General features: G+C 41.4%; 1 protein-coding gene across 1 annotated transcript in view; it reads right to left on the bottom strand.

The window, feature by feature from the left end:
- The window catches only part of LOC107670830 (baculoviral IAP repeat-containing protein 6-like), a 104332-nt gene that overhangs the window by 59732 nt on the left and 29058 nt on the right, over positions 1 to 15542 (bottom strand). Inside the window, exons 13-46 of the mRNA XM_016463599.1 lie at positions 15065 to 15225; positions 14827 to 14958; positions 14591 to 14722; positions 14269 to 14435; positions 13842 to 13975; positions 12811 to 12972; positions 12591 to 12722; positions 12345 to 12442; positions 12004 to 12151; positions 11771 to 11904; positions 11540 to 11674; positions 10970 to 11157; positions 10570 to 10872; positions 10084 to 10183; positions 9050 to 9264; positions 8711 to 8919; positions 8227 to 8573; positions 7878 to 8097; positions 7641 to 7777; positions 7421 to 7558; positions 6986 to 7116; positions 6750 to 6881; positions 6436 to 6651; positions 5612 to 5795; positions 4286 to 4456; positions 3735 to 3868; positions 2980 to 3139; positions 2771 to 2887; positions 2243 to 2400; positions 1979 to 2105; positions 1357 to 1467; positions 1005 to 1135; positions 784 to 911; positions 120 to 685 (exon numbers count right to left, since the gene is read on the bottom strand). Of these exons, the coding sequence (XP_016319085.1) occupies positions 120 to 685; positions 784 to 911; positions 1005 to 1135; positions 1357 to 1467; positions 1979 to 2105; positions 2243 to 2400; positions 2771 to 2887; positions 2980 to 3139; positions 3735 to 3868; positions 4286 to 4456; positions 5612 to 5795; positions 6436 to 6651; positions 6750 to 6881; positions 6986 to 7116; positions 7421 to 7558; positions 7641 to 7777; positions 7878 to 8097; positions 8227 to 8573; positions 8711 to 8919; positions 9050 to 9264; positions 10084 to 10183; positions 10570 to 10872; positions 10970 to 11157; positions 11540 to 11674; positions 11771 to 11904; positions 12004 to 12151; positions 12345 to 12442; positions 12591 to 12722; positions 12811 to 12972; positions 13842 to 13975; positions 14269 to 14435; positions 14591 to 14722; positions 14827 to 14958; positions 15065 to 15225 (5858 nt within the window). The remainder of the gene's footprint in view (positions 1 to 119; positions 686 to 783; positions 912 to 1004; positions 1136 to 1356; positions 1468 to 1978; positions 2106 to 2242; positions 2401 to 2770; positions 2888 to 2979; positions 3140 to 3734; positions 3869 to 4285; positions 4457 to 5611; positions 5796 to 6435; positions 6652 to 6749; positions 6882 to 6985; positions 7117 to 7420; positions 7559 to 7640; positions 7778 to 7877; positions 8098 to 8226; positions 8574 to 8710; positions 8920 to 9049; positions 9265 to 10083; positions 10184 to 10569; positions 10873 to 10969; positions 11158 to 11539; positions 11675 to 11770; positions 11905 to 12003; positions 12152 to 12344; positions 12443 to 12590; positions 12723 to 12810; positions 12973 to 13841; positions 13976 to 14268; positions 14436 to 14590; positions 14723 to 14826; positions 14959 to 15064; positions 15226 to 15542) is intronic.

The following is a 15542-nucleotide window of genomic DNA, read 5'->3' as shown; positions in this document are numbered from 1 at the left end:
TATACACACATATATTATATAAACAAAAACTTTTATTTTGGATGCGATTAATCTTTGCCCAGCACTAAATGTTATAATATATTACTTACATTTTATTAATTTAAAATACATTTCCGTACCAATTATCATGGCCATGGCGCTGCTGTTGCACTGCCCCAGTGCCGACAAGATCTGACTCATAATCTGCTGATTGGCCAAAACCAGGTCTGCCACACCCGCAGCTGGTCCCTGGTGCTGCGCTGTGCCCGCCGCCCCACACTCTTTGCTTCCACACACTTTTTCTTCATCCGACACACTGTCAGTGGCTCCACCGGCTGGAGGCAGTCTCCCACTGAACTCCCGATCACCTGACAGCGGCAGCATCACCAAAGCATTGACCAGCTTCAGGAGGTCAAACATCAGCTGATCTCGTGTGGTCTCACCACACACAGCCTTAGCATCGCCAGGGCGGATGATATTGGCGAACAGGCCCCCGAAACAGGCACGAGCGCCCACAGAACTGTCAGAACCGCTGCGTGAGATCACCTTATCTGAACAAGTGATGTAGTGGTGAACCAGAAAAGTGATTGATTCGATGACAGCCAAGATGGTGGTCACAGAAACCACCTCAAAGTTCTGCTCCAGGGTGAACTCCAAAAGCTTCACCTGTGCATCTAATGGACCCTGACCAGACTGGAATGGACCCCTAGAAGCAGATGAAAAAACAAATAAAATGATTTAAAACAAGCACTAATGTTTAACAAGCACCAGTTTAATTACATAAATGCTGAATTAATAATCTACCTCTCCGTAGATAGGATGTGCAACAGTTTAAGCAGAAATTCGCTGAACATCTGTGGACATGTGGAGGATAGGTGCACCTGCAACCTGGTTAAAAATTCCTGCAAGGCTTGTGTTGCAGTGGGGCCGACCTGGAAAGAGAGATGGAGAGGGGTACGTGAGGCATTTTCCAAATATATCATCATGAAACCAGTCATGCATGTACTCTTCATTAAGCTCAATACCTGTGAGCTGTGCTGGCTGGTGCCGTGAGGGTTTCCTCCAGACAGGAAGCGTACAAACACGTGCACAAATGTGGGGTCAGACACCATCTGCTGGGCTGTGCTCTCCTGCACACCCATCCCACTGCTGGAGGCTACAGATGCAACATACACATTATCAGCAGAGTTAATCCGAAAGTGTGTCACCAGACTGTTTGCTTTTATAATAAGGTTGTGGAGGGGCAACACAACACAGATCTGCTGAGCTGGCGGGATTCCCGAAGAGAAAACCCACATGTATAGAAATGCAGGTCTCCCCGTGGGAACACCCACACATCTCAGGAACAAAGCCAGGCTTGGCCATTTAGATACTCACCACTAGCAGGCATATTGGTCATGAGGGTGAGACTGTGCAGGACAAGACACCATGTTTTCAGAGAAGTGTTGGAGTACCAGGCCAGCACTGACAGGAAACTGCTGATGGAGGCTGAGAGAGACAATAATTATAGTTAATTATAGGCATTACAAAATCCACACCGAATTTAATGAGTGATCTGATTTTTAGCATTGCACTCCCTCATTGTTTTCTTTTATCTCTTATGCATTTATTTCTTTAAAGTTAATCTTTTTAAAATGTTAAAATTAAAATCTTTTTTAATTCCATACTATGTAATATTTTGTTTTTGCACTGTTTTCTTTGTACGCAGCTAATCAAATTATGAGATGCTACAAATACTGCTCACTTCAGTAAACATGTTTACATGTACAAATTTTCCAAACAGATCATTTGGGTGTAGGTAAACATAGCTAGTGAGACTAACACTTTTTAAAGCTTGAAAAAATGATTTCAGCAGGTTACTAGCTATTTGTAGTAACACATAAAACCAACTGTTCAATTTAGGATCCTGTAGAAACTTTGCCATCAACAGTCCAAGCTCCTTAACATATACGCTAATGTCCACAGATCCAAGTGTTCTATCATTTGGTGAATGTCACACCTTGGTTAAGGGGGATTGTGGGCACTCTGCTGGCGTTAAAGAGGAAGATGTCTGAGCCGCTCTCCTCTGAACCTCCAGAGCAGGAACTCAAACTCAGAGTCAACCACAGCTGCAGCAAAGACTCCAACTAGACATACAAAGAGTTAAAGATGGTGTGATTGTGTAACTTCTAATAACCTTTCGTATAAAAAAAATTATTCCGGAAGTTAAGATTTTAGGGCAAATTCAGTGAATGCAAGTGACAAAACCAGACGTTACCCGTACCTGAACATGATGCACTTGCAATAAAGAGAAAAGTTTGTTGAAGCAGGTGCTCAACATGGGAATGGAAGAGGGTTGTACCATCAGACTGCTGCTGGGGGGAGAGCTGTGGAACCCCCCACGCAAAAGAGAGTCGTCTGTCCCATTTGCAGACTGGGCCACTGACACAGAAGAGGAACAAAAGATAATTAGGAGAAAGGACGATACTAGTCAAATCATTCCAGGAAAAAAAACACAGGGTTCCCACACCTTTACACCAGTAATATTTACTTTACAATTTTTCTTTTTTTTTTTAATGAAATAATTGGTAAAGCTCATAATAAATTTCTGCAAAAAGAAATGTTTTAGAACTGAGTCTGACATTGAAAAATGTATGCTCATTTTACACTATTCAATATTTTATTAATAAATTGACAATGTTTACAATGCTGGAAATAATACATAAATAATAAACATTAAATACAATTTCCTTGATATTGCCAGATTTTCCTTTACCGTAGGAACCCTGAACACATGCTTTTGTGTGTGTACCAGATGGAGATGTGGATGTTAGCGCCTGCAATATTGCATCTGCCTCCAGTGTTGCCATCATCTTCAGCATGAGTTCTGCCTGCTGTTCTAATCCCACCTCCAGTCGCGCATCCAGTGCTGGGATAAAAATTAAAGTACTTTAGCACTCAGATTTTATTATACTTTTATATTATATACTTTTTATTTTATTGATTTATTTTTCTTCTCACCCTGAGACACAGACACTGAGAGGTTCTGAGATCCAGGCTTCTCTGTTGTGGCAGCCGCAGGGGGTTTGGACACGGGTATGCCCATACCCCCTGTGTAGGGGTTATAACTGTAAGAGCCGTAGTCAGCACCCCAGTAATCGTACCAGGTACTGCTGATCGGCTGCAAGGGAGAACATAAAAAAAAAAGAACAAAACAACAAAAACAATCTCAGATACTCGTCTCTGAGAAAAACTGAAAAATACTTTACTGGAAAAGGGGTTAAAACATTGGCTTTGTGTAAATCATACAATCAAACTTTAACTACTAATCTTTGATTACATAATGCATGCAGTATAGGGGTGAAACAGTTAACTGTACAGTTCACTTCCCACAGTTCTTAATACATGTTTATACCATCTAACAATGAGAATAAATGTTGTGTGTGAATTTTAATGTGTTTGCTTTCAATAGTAATTATGGTTATTTTCTGTCACTAAATCACTGTACTTTAAGACATTTCACAATGTAAATGCCTGTGAACAGTGTGCTGTATTTTCCAGCAATTGTGGTAATAAGGTTTTTTTTAAAAGAAAATGAGTAATTGGATGGATATGAGAAAGTCAAGAGGTTAACATATGGGTTAACGCAGCCCATACTCTAGCCCATAATGTGCTAAAATAAAACAGTTACCACAGAACCATGAGAAATGTTAACCATTACACCCCAAATGCTGAAAGACAAAAAAAGGGAAAGATAAAGAGAACGAGGTCCATACCTTAAAAACCTTGGCGGCGAGTGGATCTTTTTCCAAATCAATATCTAAAGGATCAATATCAACATCCATCAAGTCTTGTAGCAAGTCAAAGTCAATGTCTTTATCTTTTTCCAAAGATGACAGTGGAGGAGCACCTTTGGGCAACGAAAAGACGTTTAATATTGCAAGAGCAGCGTACCAAGAGAAGCAGCTACAAAGACAGCCTTCTTTATGACGTCCGGCCGTCAAACTCCTCTCAGAAAGACAGGGTGCCAGAACAGTGGATCGTTGACCCATTTTGAATGAATTGATTCAATGATAAAATCACCAGCAGCTACAGGTTTTGCATGTATTTAGAGTCAAAATCATCTGCACTGTTCCAACCTCCTGTCCACTGCATTATACCTCAATTACATATTACAAAAAAGCAAACACAAACCCAATATACATGCAGCTCATCTAAACAAATAAACCTCAGAAACAAAAGAAAGGTGAGGGTCCGTGTGAGGTGACGTGCTATTCGGGCGGGGTTACCAACGCACTTTGGAACACAGAGGACGTCCCGGGTGTACCTGCGATGATATCAGGTCCCAGAGGCTCATCGATGGTCTCCACCAGTGGGATGGGGGTCGGCTGGGGGAGAGAGTCATCGGAATCGACCGCTACAGAGGAAGAGGCGGCACCGGCCTCATCAGCCCCCGCCCCCTCCATCCCATCCACACACACTGGAGACAACAGCTCTCCTGCAAACAGATGACAACATCTGAATTAGGGATGTCAATGATTAATCGATGATCGATTAATTGTCGATAAGAGATGCAATCGATTAAAGCTATCGATGGTCGATTAAGCAGTTTAATTTTGGGCTGCGTGCGGCTCATGAGCAAAACACGTGCGAGCGGCTGTGAACAAAAAAAAAAAAAAACGAAATATATCTGGCTTAAATAATTAAGCTAACAGATTTAAAACAGAAGTGTGGTGCGGCGCTCTATAAACAAGTTCACAGAAAGAAAAGGATGACAACGCGCAATTCTGTTTGTTTGCACACCACACATAAAGCACAAATCTTCATCGTTCACTAGTTTCTGCATGGACCTAACTAGCCTAGGGCACAGGTTTTCAAGCCCTGGGACAAAATGGGATGCTTTAAGGAAAATGATGATCGTTTCCGTCTATATGCGAATGCGTGTAAAGTACAAGCCTAGTTTACATTATAAATAATAGTTTAACATTCAAATACATTACGAATATGGAAACATTTGGATTTGTGCCGAATGAGAGGTGCGCAATAACCTCCAAATACATCTAGCCAAACCCGCGCTCGCTCGTCCTCGTATGCACACAAGCATGCACTGTCACGATCTAATGCACTGTAAATGCTGGATCAGTTACGTTTGGGATAATTTTATTTTAAATTCCATAATGTCAGTTGAAAACATTGCAATTGTGTTTTAAAATACAACAACAAGCACCACGAAACCATTTAAAGAGGAGCATTCAGCGGTCTCCGTGATGGGATAGGAAACAGTCAACAAAGTAAAATGATCTCAAACGAGCTCTCTTCCTTTAATCAAATTATCATAATCATATCTATTCATTTTACAATCCTGCTACTAGCATTTTATTCAGACTAAAACCCCTTTAAATCGGTGAAAAAGCGGTTTTTTTTTTTTTGAGTAACTTTTGCACATCCTGTCATGCCGGGCTGCATAGAGGCATTTTGCAGCATTAAGGTTAACGATTAATCGATTAATTGATCGTTAATTTCAACGACGATCGATCATGGAAATGATCGAAAATTGACATCCCTAATCTGAATATAAAACATAGACATATAAAACATGAATGACAGTCCGTGGACCGCTGAGAACATCTTTTCAAATCTAAAACACACACACCTGCAAGGATGTCCTGCAGCATGCAGGTGAGCGAGTACTGGGCCCAGGCTCCACCCCATGAGATGTCCCCGCGGTTAAAGTCCGTTCCCACCAGTAACAGCAGTAACCTCTCTAGCTGCTGTTCTGAAACCACCTCACACAGGTGGATTGTGGGTCGTGTTGCATTTGCTATTCTGGCCAATACCTGAGCAGGTGGGTGAATGAGATTTAGAACATTTAAGATAAATATGGTCTATAACAAACATTATCGTCCAAAAGTTTGAAGTCAGGAAGCTTTTTTTTTTAAAGAACTTAATACTTGTAATTCAGCAAAGGTGCATTAAATTGATCAAAAATGACAGGGAAAACTTTTCTAACGTTTCTATTTTCATCCGTTTTTAACTTTCCATTCATCATAAAATCCTAAAAAAAAATGTTTCCACTGTTTCCACAAAAATATCAAGCAGCTCAACGTTTTTTAACATTGATAATAATAAGTAATGTTTCTTGAGCACAAAATCAGCATATTAGAACGATTTCTAAAGCATCATGTGACAATGAAGACTGGAGTAACAGAAATTTCTTTCTGTGATGGCAACAGCAGAAATTAATTTAACATTTAAAAAGAAAACAGCTAATTTAAATCGTAATATTTCACAATATTGCTGTTTTACTGTATTTTAGATCAAATAAATGCATTCTACGTAAGCACAGGAGACAACTCTGAAAAAATGATAAAAAAATGTAATAGACCCCAAAACTTCTGAATGGTACTGTATCAAAATTCAATAGCTTTCAAAACAAGCACTTTTTTCCCCTTCTGTAAGTGAAAAAGTATGTTGCACCTTGCAGACGAACAGCAGCAGGTCTGCGTGACAGGTAAAGTCCATGGAGAGGAGGAAGAGAGCGAGCTTCTGGACGACGTAGATGCAGCGCTCATGAGACAGCGTGAAGGGCAGGAGCTCCACCTCAGGGGTCTCTTTTGCCACAGATGCCTCTGAGTCCAAGGTGGAGCGTGGCCATTCAGCTGTCCGCCTCAAACGGATCAGATCTTTAAAGTGCTGAGGAAAACAAGAACCACAGTGTTTACTTTTTCACCGAATGTTGTTCCACACCTACCCCTAAGTGACAAGGAGTTAACAAAAGTTTGGATTCTCACCTTGGACGTGGCTTGTTTGAGTTTGGCCTGTTCCACCAGCAGCTTGTAGGAGGAGCCTTTGTTGCTCTGAATTTTCTCTTTCTCGATTTGCTCTACTAAAGCCTTCTGTTTGGCTTTCAATAAATTCAACTGCTGCAGTGAAAAGAGAATTGATCAACATCCATACTATACGTAATAAGGAAAAGATTTCAAGTGCAGATATATAAGCACAGGATGTTTGTGCGAGACACATGTACCTGTTTATGGTGGACTAGCTGTTTGCGGATCTTGCGTGAATACAGACGATCTAAACTGCTGTTGTTGCCTTTGGCGGATCTGCTTGGGTTCTGAGACTGCAGACTGTTGTTTATGAAACTCCACTGGTTCCCTGGTATGAGTGGAAAGAGGATGCACATTACCGTTTAAAAATGTGGGTCAGTTTTTTTTTTTTTTTTTAAAGAAATTAATATTTTTATTCAGCAGGGACACATTAATCAAAAGTGACAGTAAAGCCATTTATACAAAATACGTTAATATTTTAGAATATTACTATTAATATTTGTATCTAATAAATAGAGTCTTGGTGAGCATAACAGACTTTAAGAAACACTGAAGAAACATTTTAAAATTCTTACCAACTACAAAAACAGTGGTTTTCAGTTGTAATACTTGACCAAGCTTAATAATTTCACCTGTAAAGGATCTTTCTCTGTCTTTAGCCCCTAGAGGTTTCTTAGCTGCAGTGGCTTCATCTTCCACACTGGCCACATAGTCGAGAAGTCGAGAGACCAGCATGACTGCCCAGCTGATCATGGGGATATCCAACACGCCTATAAACACATACAAATCTGTAACATAACCATAAACGCACATAGACACACACTACAAAAAAACTCATTCTCAAACACGCACCTTCTGTCCTGCGGGTCTGTGCTGCACTAGTCGGTTGCAGAGGGGATAACAGTGTGTCCAGAAGGTTCAACAAACCCTCCAGAACCCCACTGTTACTCAAAGATCTTTGGCCAATACAGGACAGCAACATAAACACCCTGAGGAAATGAAAAGACGGACATAAGGAGGTCTGAGTATCCTTAGGAATAGTTCTGATAATGTTATACAACTTCTGCAAGAGTGTGTTGTTTGTGTTACCTGTCCTGAGGAAAGATGAGCAACTGCTCAGAGTTGTAGAGCTCCTGAAGGACGTTGGACAGGAACTGGCCCCACCACCTCTCGCCTCCACACAGCTGCACCAGCAGCAGACCAGCATGCAGACGGATCTTAGGCGTTCCACTGATGCACAGCTGCTTAAAGAGCTCCTCACATGCCTGGGAGTGAAACGCGTTCTGCAGCACTGAGGGCACAGAGTGACCTGAGTGAGAGAGAGAGAGGGAAAACATTCATTCTGACATTTAAACTAAAGAAATGCAAAAAGGTCAATTCAAATGTAATGTCATTTAAAAAAAAGTGAGGTGGTGTTGGGAATGGCTGCCTCCCTCACCATTACAGCAGTGCAGCAGGCTGAGCAGTGTGTCCAGTAGGTATCTGATGATAGTTCGGAGCTGCTCCATAGAAGAGTTCTGGACCAGCTCTCTGGGGTCGTAGCTCTCGGGCAGGTGTTTCCGGGTGGCTCCTAGAGACACGCACAACCTCTGGACAGCGTGGTGAGCCAGGTTGAGCTGCAGCTGGAGCTGAATGCAGTCTTGGTAGGCAGAGAAAACACGGGAATCCTCTTCAACTGCTTTATCAGGCTTGCGCAGGAAGTACTGTGCATTATTAGCACTGTTAAGAGGTGGCAGGTCGATGTTCTGAAGTAGCGTCTCAAGTCGATGACAGGCCAGATTATACCTATAAGAGATTAGCATATTTAATTAAGATCTTTCAAAAAAAATCTTGCTGACCCCAAAATTTTGAATGGTAGAAAACGCCAGTGGCAGCTCATTTAAAATACTGAACGCCAATGGCAGCTTTTCAGCCTCACTGACCTGCACTGAACATCTTCCTGCAGGGCCACCATCATTGACAAATGTTGATCCAGATCTGGCTGACTGGCAGCTTCGCTCTCTCCCCTCAGGGGGTCATGCATCAGCTTCAGTTCACTTTCCCATGGCAGGATATAGGTGTGGCCGTAATAGAAACCCAATGGGATTTTAGCCCGGGCATTAGTGCTGCCGTATCGACCAATCACAGTGATCTGGGGGAGGGGCACAGAGTGAGTGACAGTGATGTCTCTATATAAAAATGATATTCTCTGCGCTAAAGCTTATAGAAAGCAGACTGCTATGAGCCCTGTGCATATTTGATTATGCTAAATGTGTATAAACCTTCATGAATCTGCAGACGGGAGGAGGCAACAAGTCGTGTAGAATCAGTGAGTGTGTGCTGATATCTGTGGCCACCACGAGCCGCCTTCCATCCACCTCCTCCCCGAGAGTCCAAATGTCGATGGAAAGGGAGGCCAAGTCAGCGCATGTGGGGATCAGTGCATCAGTCAGCAACACCGGCCGGCCGAAATCTAGAGTCACAAACCGCCTTGCACCTACAAAGTGACATTCAGTCTTTACGTCAAAGATCACACAATTAAATGATGTTGGCAAACCAAAACATATAGCAAATGCACCTCACAGATTGAGGATCCGTAATGAGGAAGAAACAGAGTATGTTCTACAGCAGTGATTATCAACCAGGAAGCCAGGGCTCACTAGGGGGCCTCAGCAAACTACTGTGTGGGCCTCAAGATGAATCAAAAAGACAAAACTGGCTCGAAAACAACACAAAATCAAGGTATTTCTTATTATACATTTTTTCAACTTTCTTGAAAAACCTGGATATATGAGAAAGCCAAGTGTGATTTTTAAAAGTGTGATTTCTAAACATGGAAAAGTTGTGTGAATAAAATTGTAAATCTTGTTTTTATTTTTTGAAGATTTTTGGCATTTTTGATAGGAAATGATAGGAAATCTAACCCTTCATTATGATAGGACAGTATGTAGACAGGAAGCGAAGTGGGACAGAAAAAGGGGGGCGGGTTCGGGAAAGGTCCGCGAGCCGGGACTCGAACTCGGGACGCCCGAGGCACAACAGAGATATTTGCCGCTGCCAATGAGACTATGACGCCACTTCTTCAATAACAGTACAATGCTGCAAGACAATGGAGGGCCTTGGAGTCAATCTGGTTGAGAACCAATAGTTACTGATTTTAGGGGAAATCAAAAATGATTCCGGTTTATATTTAGATTTTTTGTGTTTTTAGCATTTTAATTAAGTCACCCTTGGAAGTTTGCTGGGGCTCTCAGTGGGCCCTGGCCCCCTGGTTGAGAACCCCAGTTCTAGTGTGAAGGGGGCTAATGTGAAGTACCTGAATGCATTCGTTCGATTATTATGGACTGATTTGGTGGAGGCTGTAGAAAGTGAGAGGCTTGTGAGATTGCCAATGCCAGTCCACTTCCTATGGGGTTCTGCAATGACAACACACACACATAAGCTGAACACAACCCACAAGTTCAACTACAAAAGGTAAATAAAACAACGCACAGCCCCTTACAGGAAAATAACATATCTGTTATGCTACCTTACCTATTAGCCTCTGCTATTATGCAAAAATTTTATATGTGACCCTGGACCACAAAACCAGTCATAAGGGTCAATTTTTCGAAATTGAGATTTATACATCATAATTTTGACCCATACAATGTTTTTTTTTGGCTATTGCTAAAAATATACCCCAGCGACTTCAGACTGGTTTTGTGGTCCAGGGTCACATATTAGAATATTTAATGACAGAAAATTAAACACTGCTAAATAATAATCATTATACAAGCAGAAGGAGGTTTTCAGAACTTACTTGTTTGGCTTTCGGTGTGTTTTTATTCTGTGCTGAAAGGTTCACAGGTGGAGGATCAATGACGGATCCCGGGAAGAGCTGAGCCAGTTCCACACTGATAGCCGCAGACACTGCCTCATTCGGTGGGGTGAGAGGAGGCGTCATGAACAGCGGTGTCGTTTTAGGAGTGGGCGGGATGACGTCAGAGGGGTGAATGAAGAACCCTGGGGCGGAGGACGGGTTGGATGGCACTGAGTTGACAACGCCTGATGCTGCAGTGGCTGCTGAGGTGGTCTGGTGAAGTTTGGCCTCCAGCTTCGCCTTCTGTTTCATAAGATAACCAATTACATGAAGTCAAAGTACTGAATTAATCAAGACATCAAGATTATTAAAATGAATAAAGAATGTATTCATATATGACCTGCTGCTGGAGTTTTAGAAGCTGTTGCTGCTTCTCCTGAAGAACTTGAAGCTGCTGTTCGGCAGACACCATTGCATGAGACAGGGACTGAAGGGCCACCTGTGCAGCTGAGCTAAGGGCCGTGGACGCCTCGCCGACGGTCCCAGCAGACAGCCCTGTCACTGTGGGCGTCACGCCAAAGGTGCTCACTGTAGAAGGACGTAAAGGGAAACAAGCACAGATTTTAGCACTAAAGGTGCGGTCACCTTTACTGGTGCTCAGTGAAATTCTGCGTACAAAATCCAGTAATTTAATTAGAAATCAGACTGGGTTTTTGCAGATTTTGCAAAAGGTTAAAGTTGGTCATGCAAATTGTCAGAAGTTACTTGCTTGGCTGCTTGGTTTGAAAGTGACATCGAAGTGAGCTGTGCCTCATGCTACACTTTTGACAATGGAATTTTATTGCCTGCAAAACTTCATGTAGTGTGACCACACCTTAAATATGAGGTCCACGATGACACGGTTGGTGGTAAAAGAAACAAGATGCGAAAGAGAGGAAAAGGAAAGTAGGATATGTACCGGTGAACATACTTGCATCATCCCTCTCCACCCTGGTGCCATCACTGGTGGAGACGCAAGTAAAGTGCAGGGGTTCGACCTCCAGCAGGCCGGTCAGAGCAGTAAAACTGCCCTCTGCCGCCCCACTGCTGTTCACCTTTCCATTACCTGACATTAGACACAACAACCATTACATGTCTGTCTTTCCTATTTTGATATTTATTGATGAATGTAAGTGCATGAGGAAAGAATATATTGACACACCCGAGAGAATATCGGACAAGTCGATCTCATCCGACTGGACCCCAATGCTGCTGCTAAAGGCATTCTTACAGGAAGACCCGCTCACCTCCAGGTCAAACAGTACTGGGTCAAATGGAGACCCATACAGACCATATCTGAATAGAGAGGACCATGACAAAACCATTTCATTTCCTTAAAACGATCACTTCTACATGCTCAGAAAAAGCTTTTTTGTTCAAGTATATAAAGCTGACCTGGTCTGCAACAGCACCTCAAGTGGAGTCAGGCGGTCCTGCAGCTGCCGAGAGACAGCAGTGAGCAGAGAGGCGCAAGCGGTACTGCAGCCGGCCAGGTCCTCATCTTTCACATAATTTAACAGGACAAAGTACCAGAAGACAGATCCTGAAAGACAGTAACATAAGTATTTTAACATTTTAAATTAAATAAGTGCATATTTATTTCTGCACAATTAAAAAATCTTTGAACAGTAGTATAGCTTAATAAATAGTTTACATTTTTGGAATGAAACGGTCTTATCACTATAACAAAATTAAAAGGCACTATACATTTTCAACATTTACAATAAAAAAATTACCTCCTGTGGCAGCAGCAGGCAAATAAGGCATATTATCCAGAAGAGCTTTAAACAGAGCCTGGCCAAAACCGTGCTGACCAGGGTCTCCTTTACCGGTACTGAAATGTCAGAGACATTTATCCATTAGACTTAATGAACAAGACATCACTGTATCTGCACATGTTAACTGGACAGTCTAGTTCATTAGTTCTGCAATGAGACTACAAGACTGAAGATCAGAAAAATACAGTGAGGTTGTAAACTCACCTAATACAAAGTGCAAGAAAGCGAGAGCATTTATGAGCTATACTGCGTCCAGCCTCAAAGAAACATGCCCTGATGATTTCCGTCAGCCGTCTCCTAGTTTTAGTCAAAAGCCCCTCCTTCCCCTCTCTCAAACTAAAGGACAAGGTATTATAAAATTCATTAAAAGAGGCAAGAGATAAAATCAAGAGACTAAAAATACTAGCTCACTGTGACACCTCACCTGCAGGGTCCGTTGGAGTAAACCCCTGCCAGCCAGCAGAGAACGTCCAAAATAAGACTCTGACAGTGTTCTGAGCTCTGCCCGTCTTCTCCATTCTTACACAAACCTCTTAGCAGCTTTTCATGCAGCTCAGGAAACTGAAGCATTGCACAGCGTTGCACTCTGGGAAATAAAAGCAGACAGACAGCACATTCAGACAATGGACTGGATATTGTATTCTTTAAAATGCCACACTGAAACAAGGTAATTCCTTTCTTAATGTGCAAACTAATACATGCATAGCATACACTACCATTCAAACATTTGAGTGTACGATTGTTTACATACTATATGTGTGTGTACGGTGTATATTTATTATGTATATATAAATACACACTTTTTTAAAAAATATTTGTATGCATATATATTTATACTTGTATATAATTTATATTATATAAATATAAATATTTTATATATAAATCTTACATATTTTTCCTTAATATATACATGTACGTGTGTGTATTTATATACATAATAAATATACACAGTACACACACATATAGTATGTAAACATAAACTTTTAATTTGAATGCGATTAATCACGATTAAATGATTTTGCAGCCCTAGATCAAATCTGACAACAGAGATATTTGTTACAAAAAATATATATTTCAAAGAAATTCTGTTCTTTTGAACTTTCTATTCATCAAATAATTCTGGAAAAAATGTATCAGTCACCACAAAATATTAAGCAGCACAACTGTTTTCAACATTGATAATAATAAGAAACATGAGCATCAAATCAGCATATTAGAATTATTTCTGAAGGATCATGTGACATTGAAAAATTCTAGCCTTCACAGTAATTAATTATATATTAATATATATTCAAATAGAAAACAGTTGTTTTTAATATATCAGAATTTTACAGTTTTACTGTATTTTTGATTAAACAAATGCAGCTTTGGGGAGCATAAGAGACAGAACATTCAAAATCTTACCAAATCCAAACTTATGAATGGTAGTGTATAGTGCATACTTTTATCTCTTACCGTTCTTTGGGTACAGACGTTTTCTTAAATCTCCTAATTGTGACAGACACTTCCTGGAGCAAGTCACAGCCCCGTAGGTTATCAGGCTTTTTAGGGGCAGACTGAGGATCTGCTTTAGATGTGGAGGCCTTTTCCTGAAAAGAAGCGAGATTTTATGAAAATTAGAGCTGCCGTGTTGGTCATCATTTGGCCTTTACCTCCATGCAAAGAGCACAAATCAAGTGAAGAGTTATTTCTTTTATGAGGCAATGTAGCTATACAGCCACTAGAGGGGCCTGTATAGCAGTTAGACAACTGAATATCACTCCCAAACCAGCATTCAAAGCTATGTCAGTTTTGAAAGGGCTTGAATGAACACAAAGGATTACACACCAGTTTAAAATGGCCCAAAAGTCAATTACAGTTCAAGTCAGTGTTTGTACTGTACCTTGGTGGCCTGAGCCCTCTGCAGCAGGGATGAGAGCGAGTGAGCTTTACTACTGTGAGGTTTGGCTGAGGGCATCCGCACCACCGGCCTCCAGCTCTCATCCAGACCCTTATCATTCACTGCCTTAATGTGCACCAAGAACGAACGATACTTTCCCCCTGCCATGCCTAGAAAGGGGAATGAAAGGAAAATTTGTGTTGCATATTCACACCAGTTAAATACTGCAGCTCTGCACTGTTTTTTGTCTGTTAGTCTTCTGGCACACTGCAGGATGGGAGGAAGTGGCTGCTATAAATGACTTGTGATGACTGTTTGGGCGAACCTTTGAGGAGTTTGGGACTTGTAAGGCTCAGCATCCCTGCGTGTCCAGACAGATCCAGTCCACTGGACAACCACACCGGCCCACACAAGATATCATCTTTGTGCTCATGCAGGAACGGACAGAGCCTGGAGCCTGAGACAGACAGAGATGTATTATTAAAGAATGCTGACAGACGTTAGCATAACAGGTGAACGTTTTTAGGTGGTCAAGATGGCTTAATCATCTGGACTCTTTACCTGGTGACTCCTCGATGTCCATGAACTGGATGTCCTCTGAGAAATCAAGCAGATGTGGTTGTCCGTTCTTCTCTCCATTTGAGTGCAAGACATGAGACAATGGGAAAACAATCTGCCTGTCCACTGCTGTCTCTGCAGCACAAAGTTTTACACAACAAAAGATTAATTTAGGGAATAAAATCAGATCAAACTAGCCCCCGGAATCTATAGTATCTTTTTGTGGTTAAGAGTGACTCACCATTCACTTTGCCCAGGCCTGGTGCTTTGTTCTTCAGCAGTGTGACCTGGATTTGTGGGATGTTAGTAATACTGCTGTTTAGCACAAACTTGAAGTCCACATGTCCAACCATGCAGGCTTTGGGTAAGACCAGCTCGAACACGTGCTCATCCCAGCTGGAGCTAAGAGAGAGATATATTACACATTACATGCAAAAAAGGGGGGGAAATGTCTACAGAAACATAATTTTTATTTTAAATTAAATATTTATATTTTATGCATATGTGTGTGTGGGATATTGGTAGAATAACACATGGCTGGAAAGACATCTGAGCCAAACACTACCTTAAGCATTGCTACCTTGACAATGCAGCCTGTTCATTATCATAATAAAATACAGTTGGTCAAACATATGGAAAAAAAACTATGTAGTAAAAAAAATATGTAGTCAAATAAAATAAAGGCCTCCTGTAGCGAATCGATGCGTTTTTGTAAGAAA

This window comes from Sinocyclocheilus anshuiensis, unplaced genomic scaffold, assembly GCF_001515605.1.
Source record: "Sinocyclocheilus anshuiensis isolate Anshui unplaced genomic scaffold, SAMN03320099.WGS_v1.1 scaffold784, whole genome shotgun sequence".
Taxonomy (NCBI): domain Eukaryota; kingdom Metazoa; phylum Chordata; class Actinopteri; order Cypriniformes; family Cyprinidae; genus Sinocyclocheilus; species Sinocyclocheilus anshuiensis.
The sequence above is the reverse complement of the archived record's forward strand: the minus strand, read 5'-3'. Positions and strand labels throughout refer to the sequence as shown.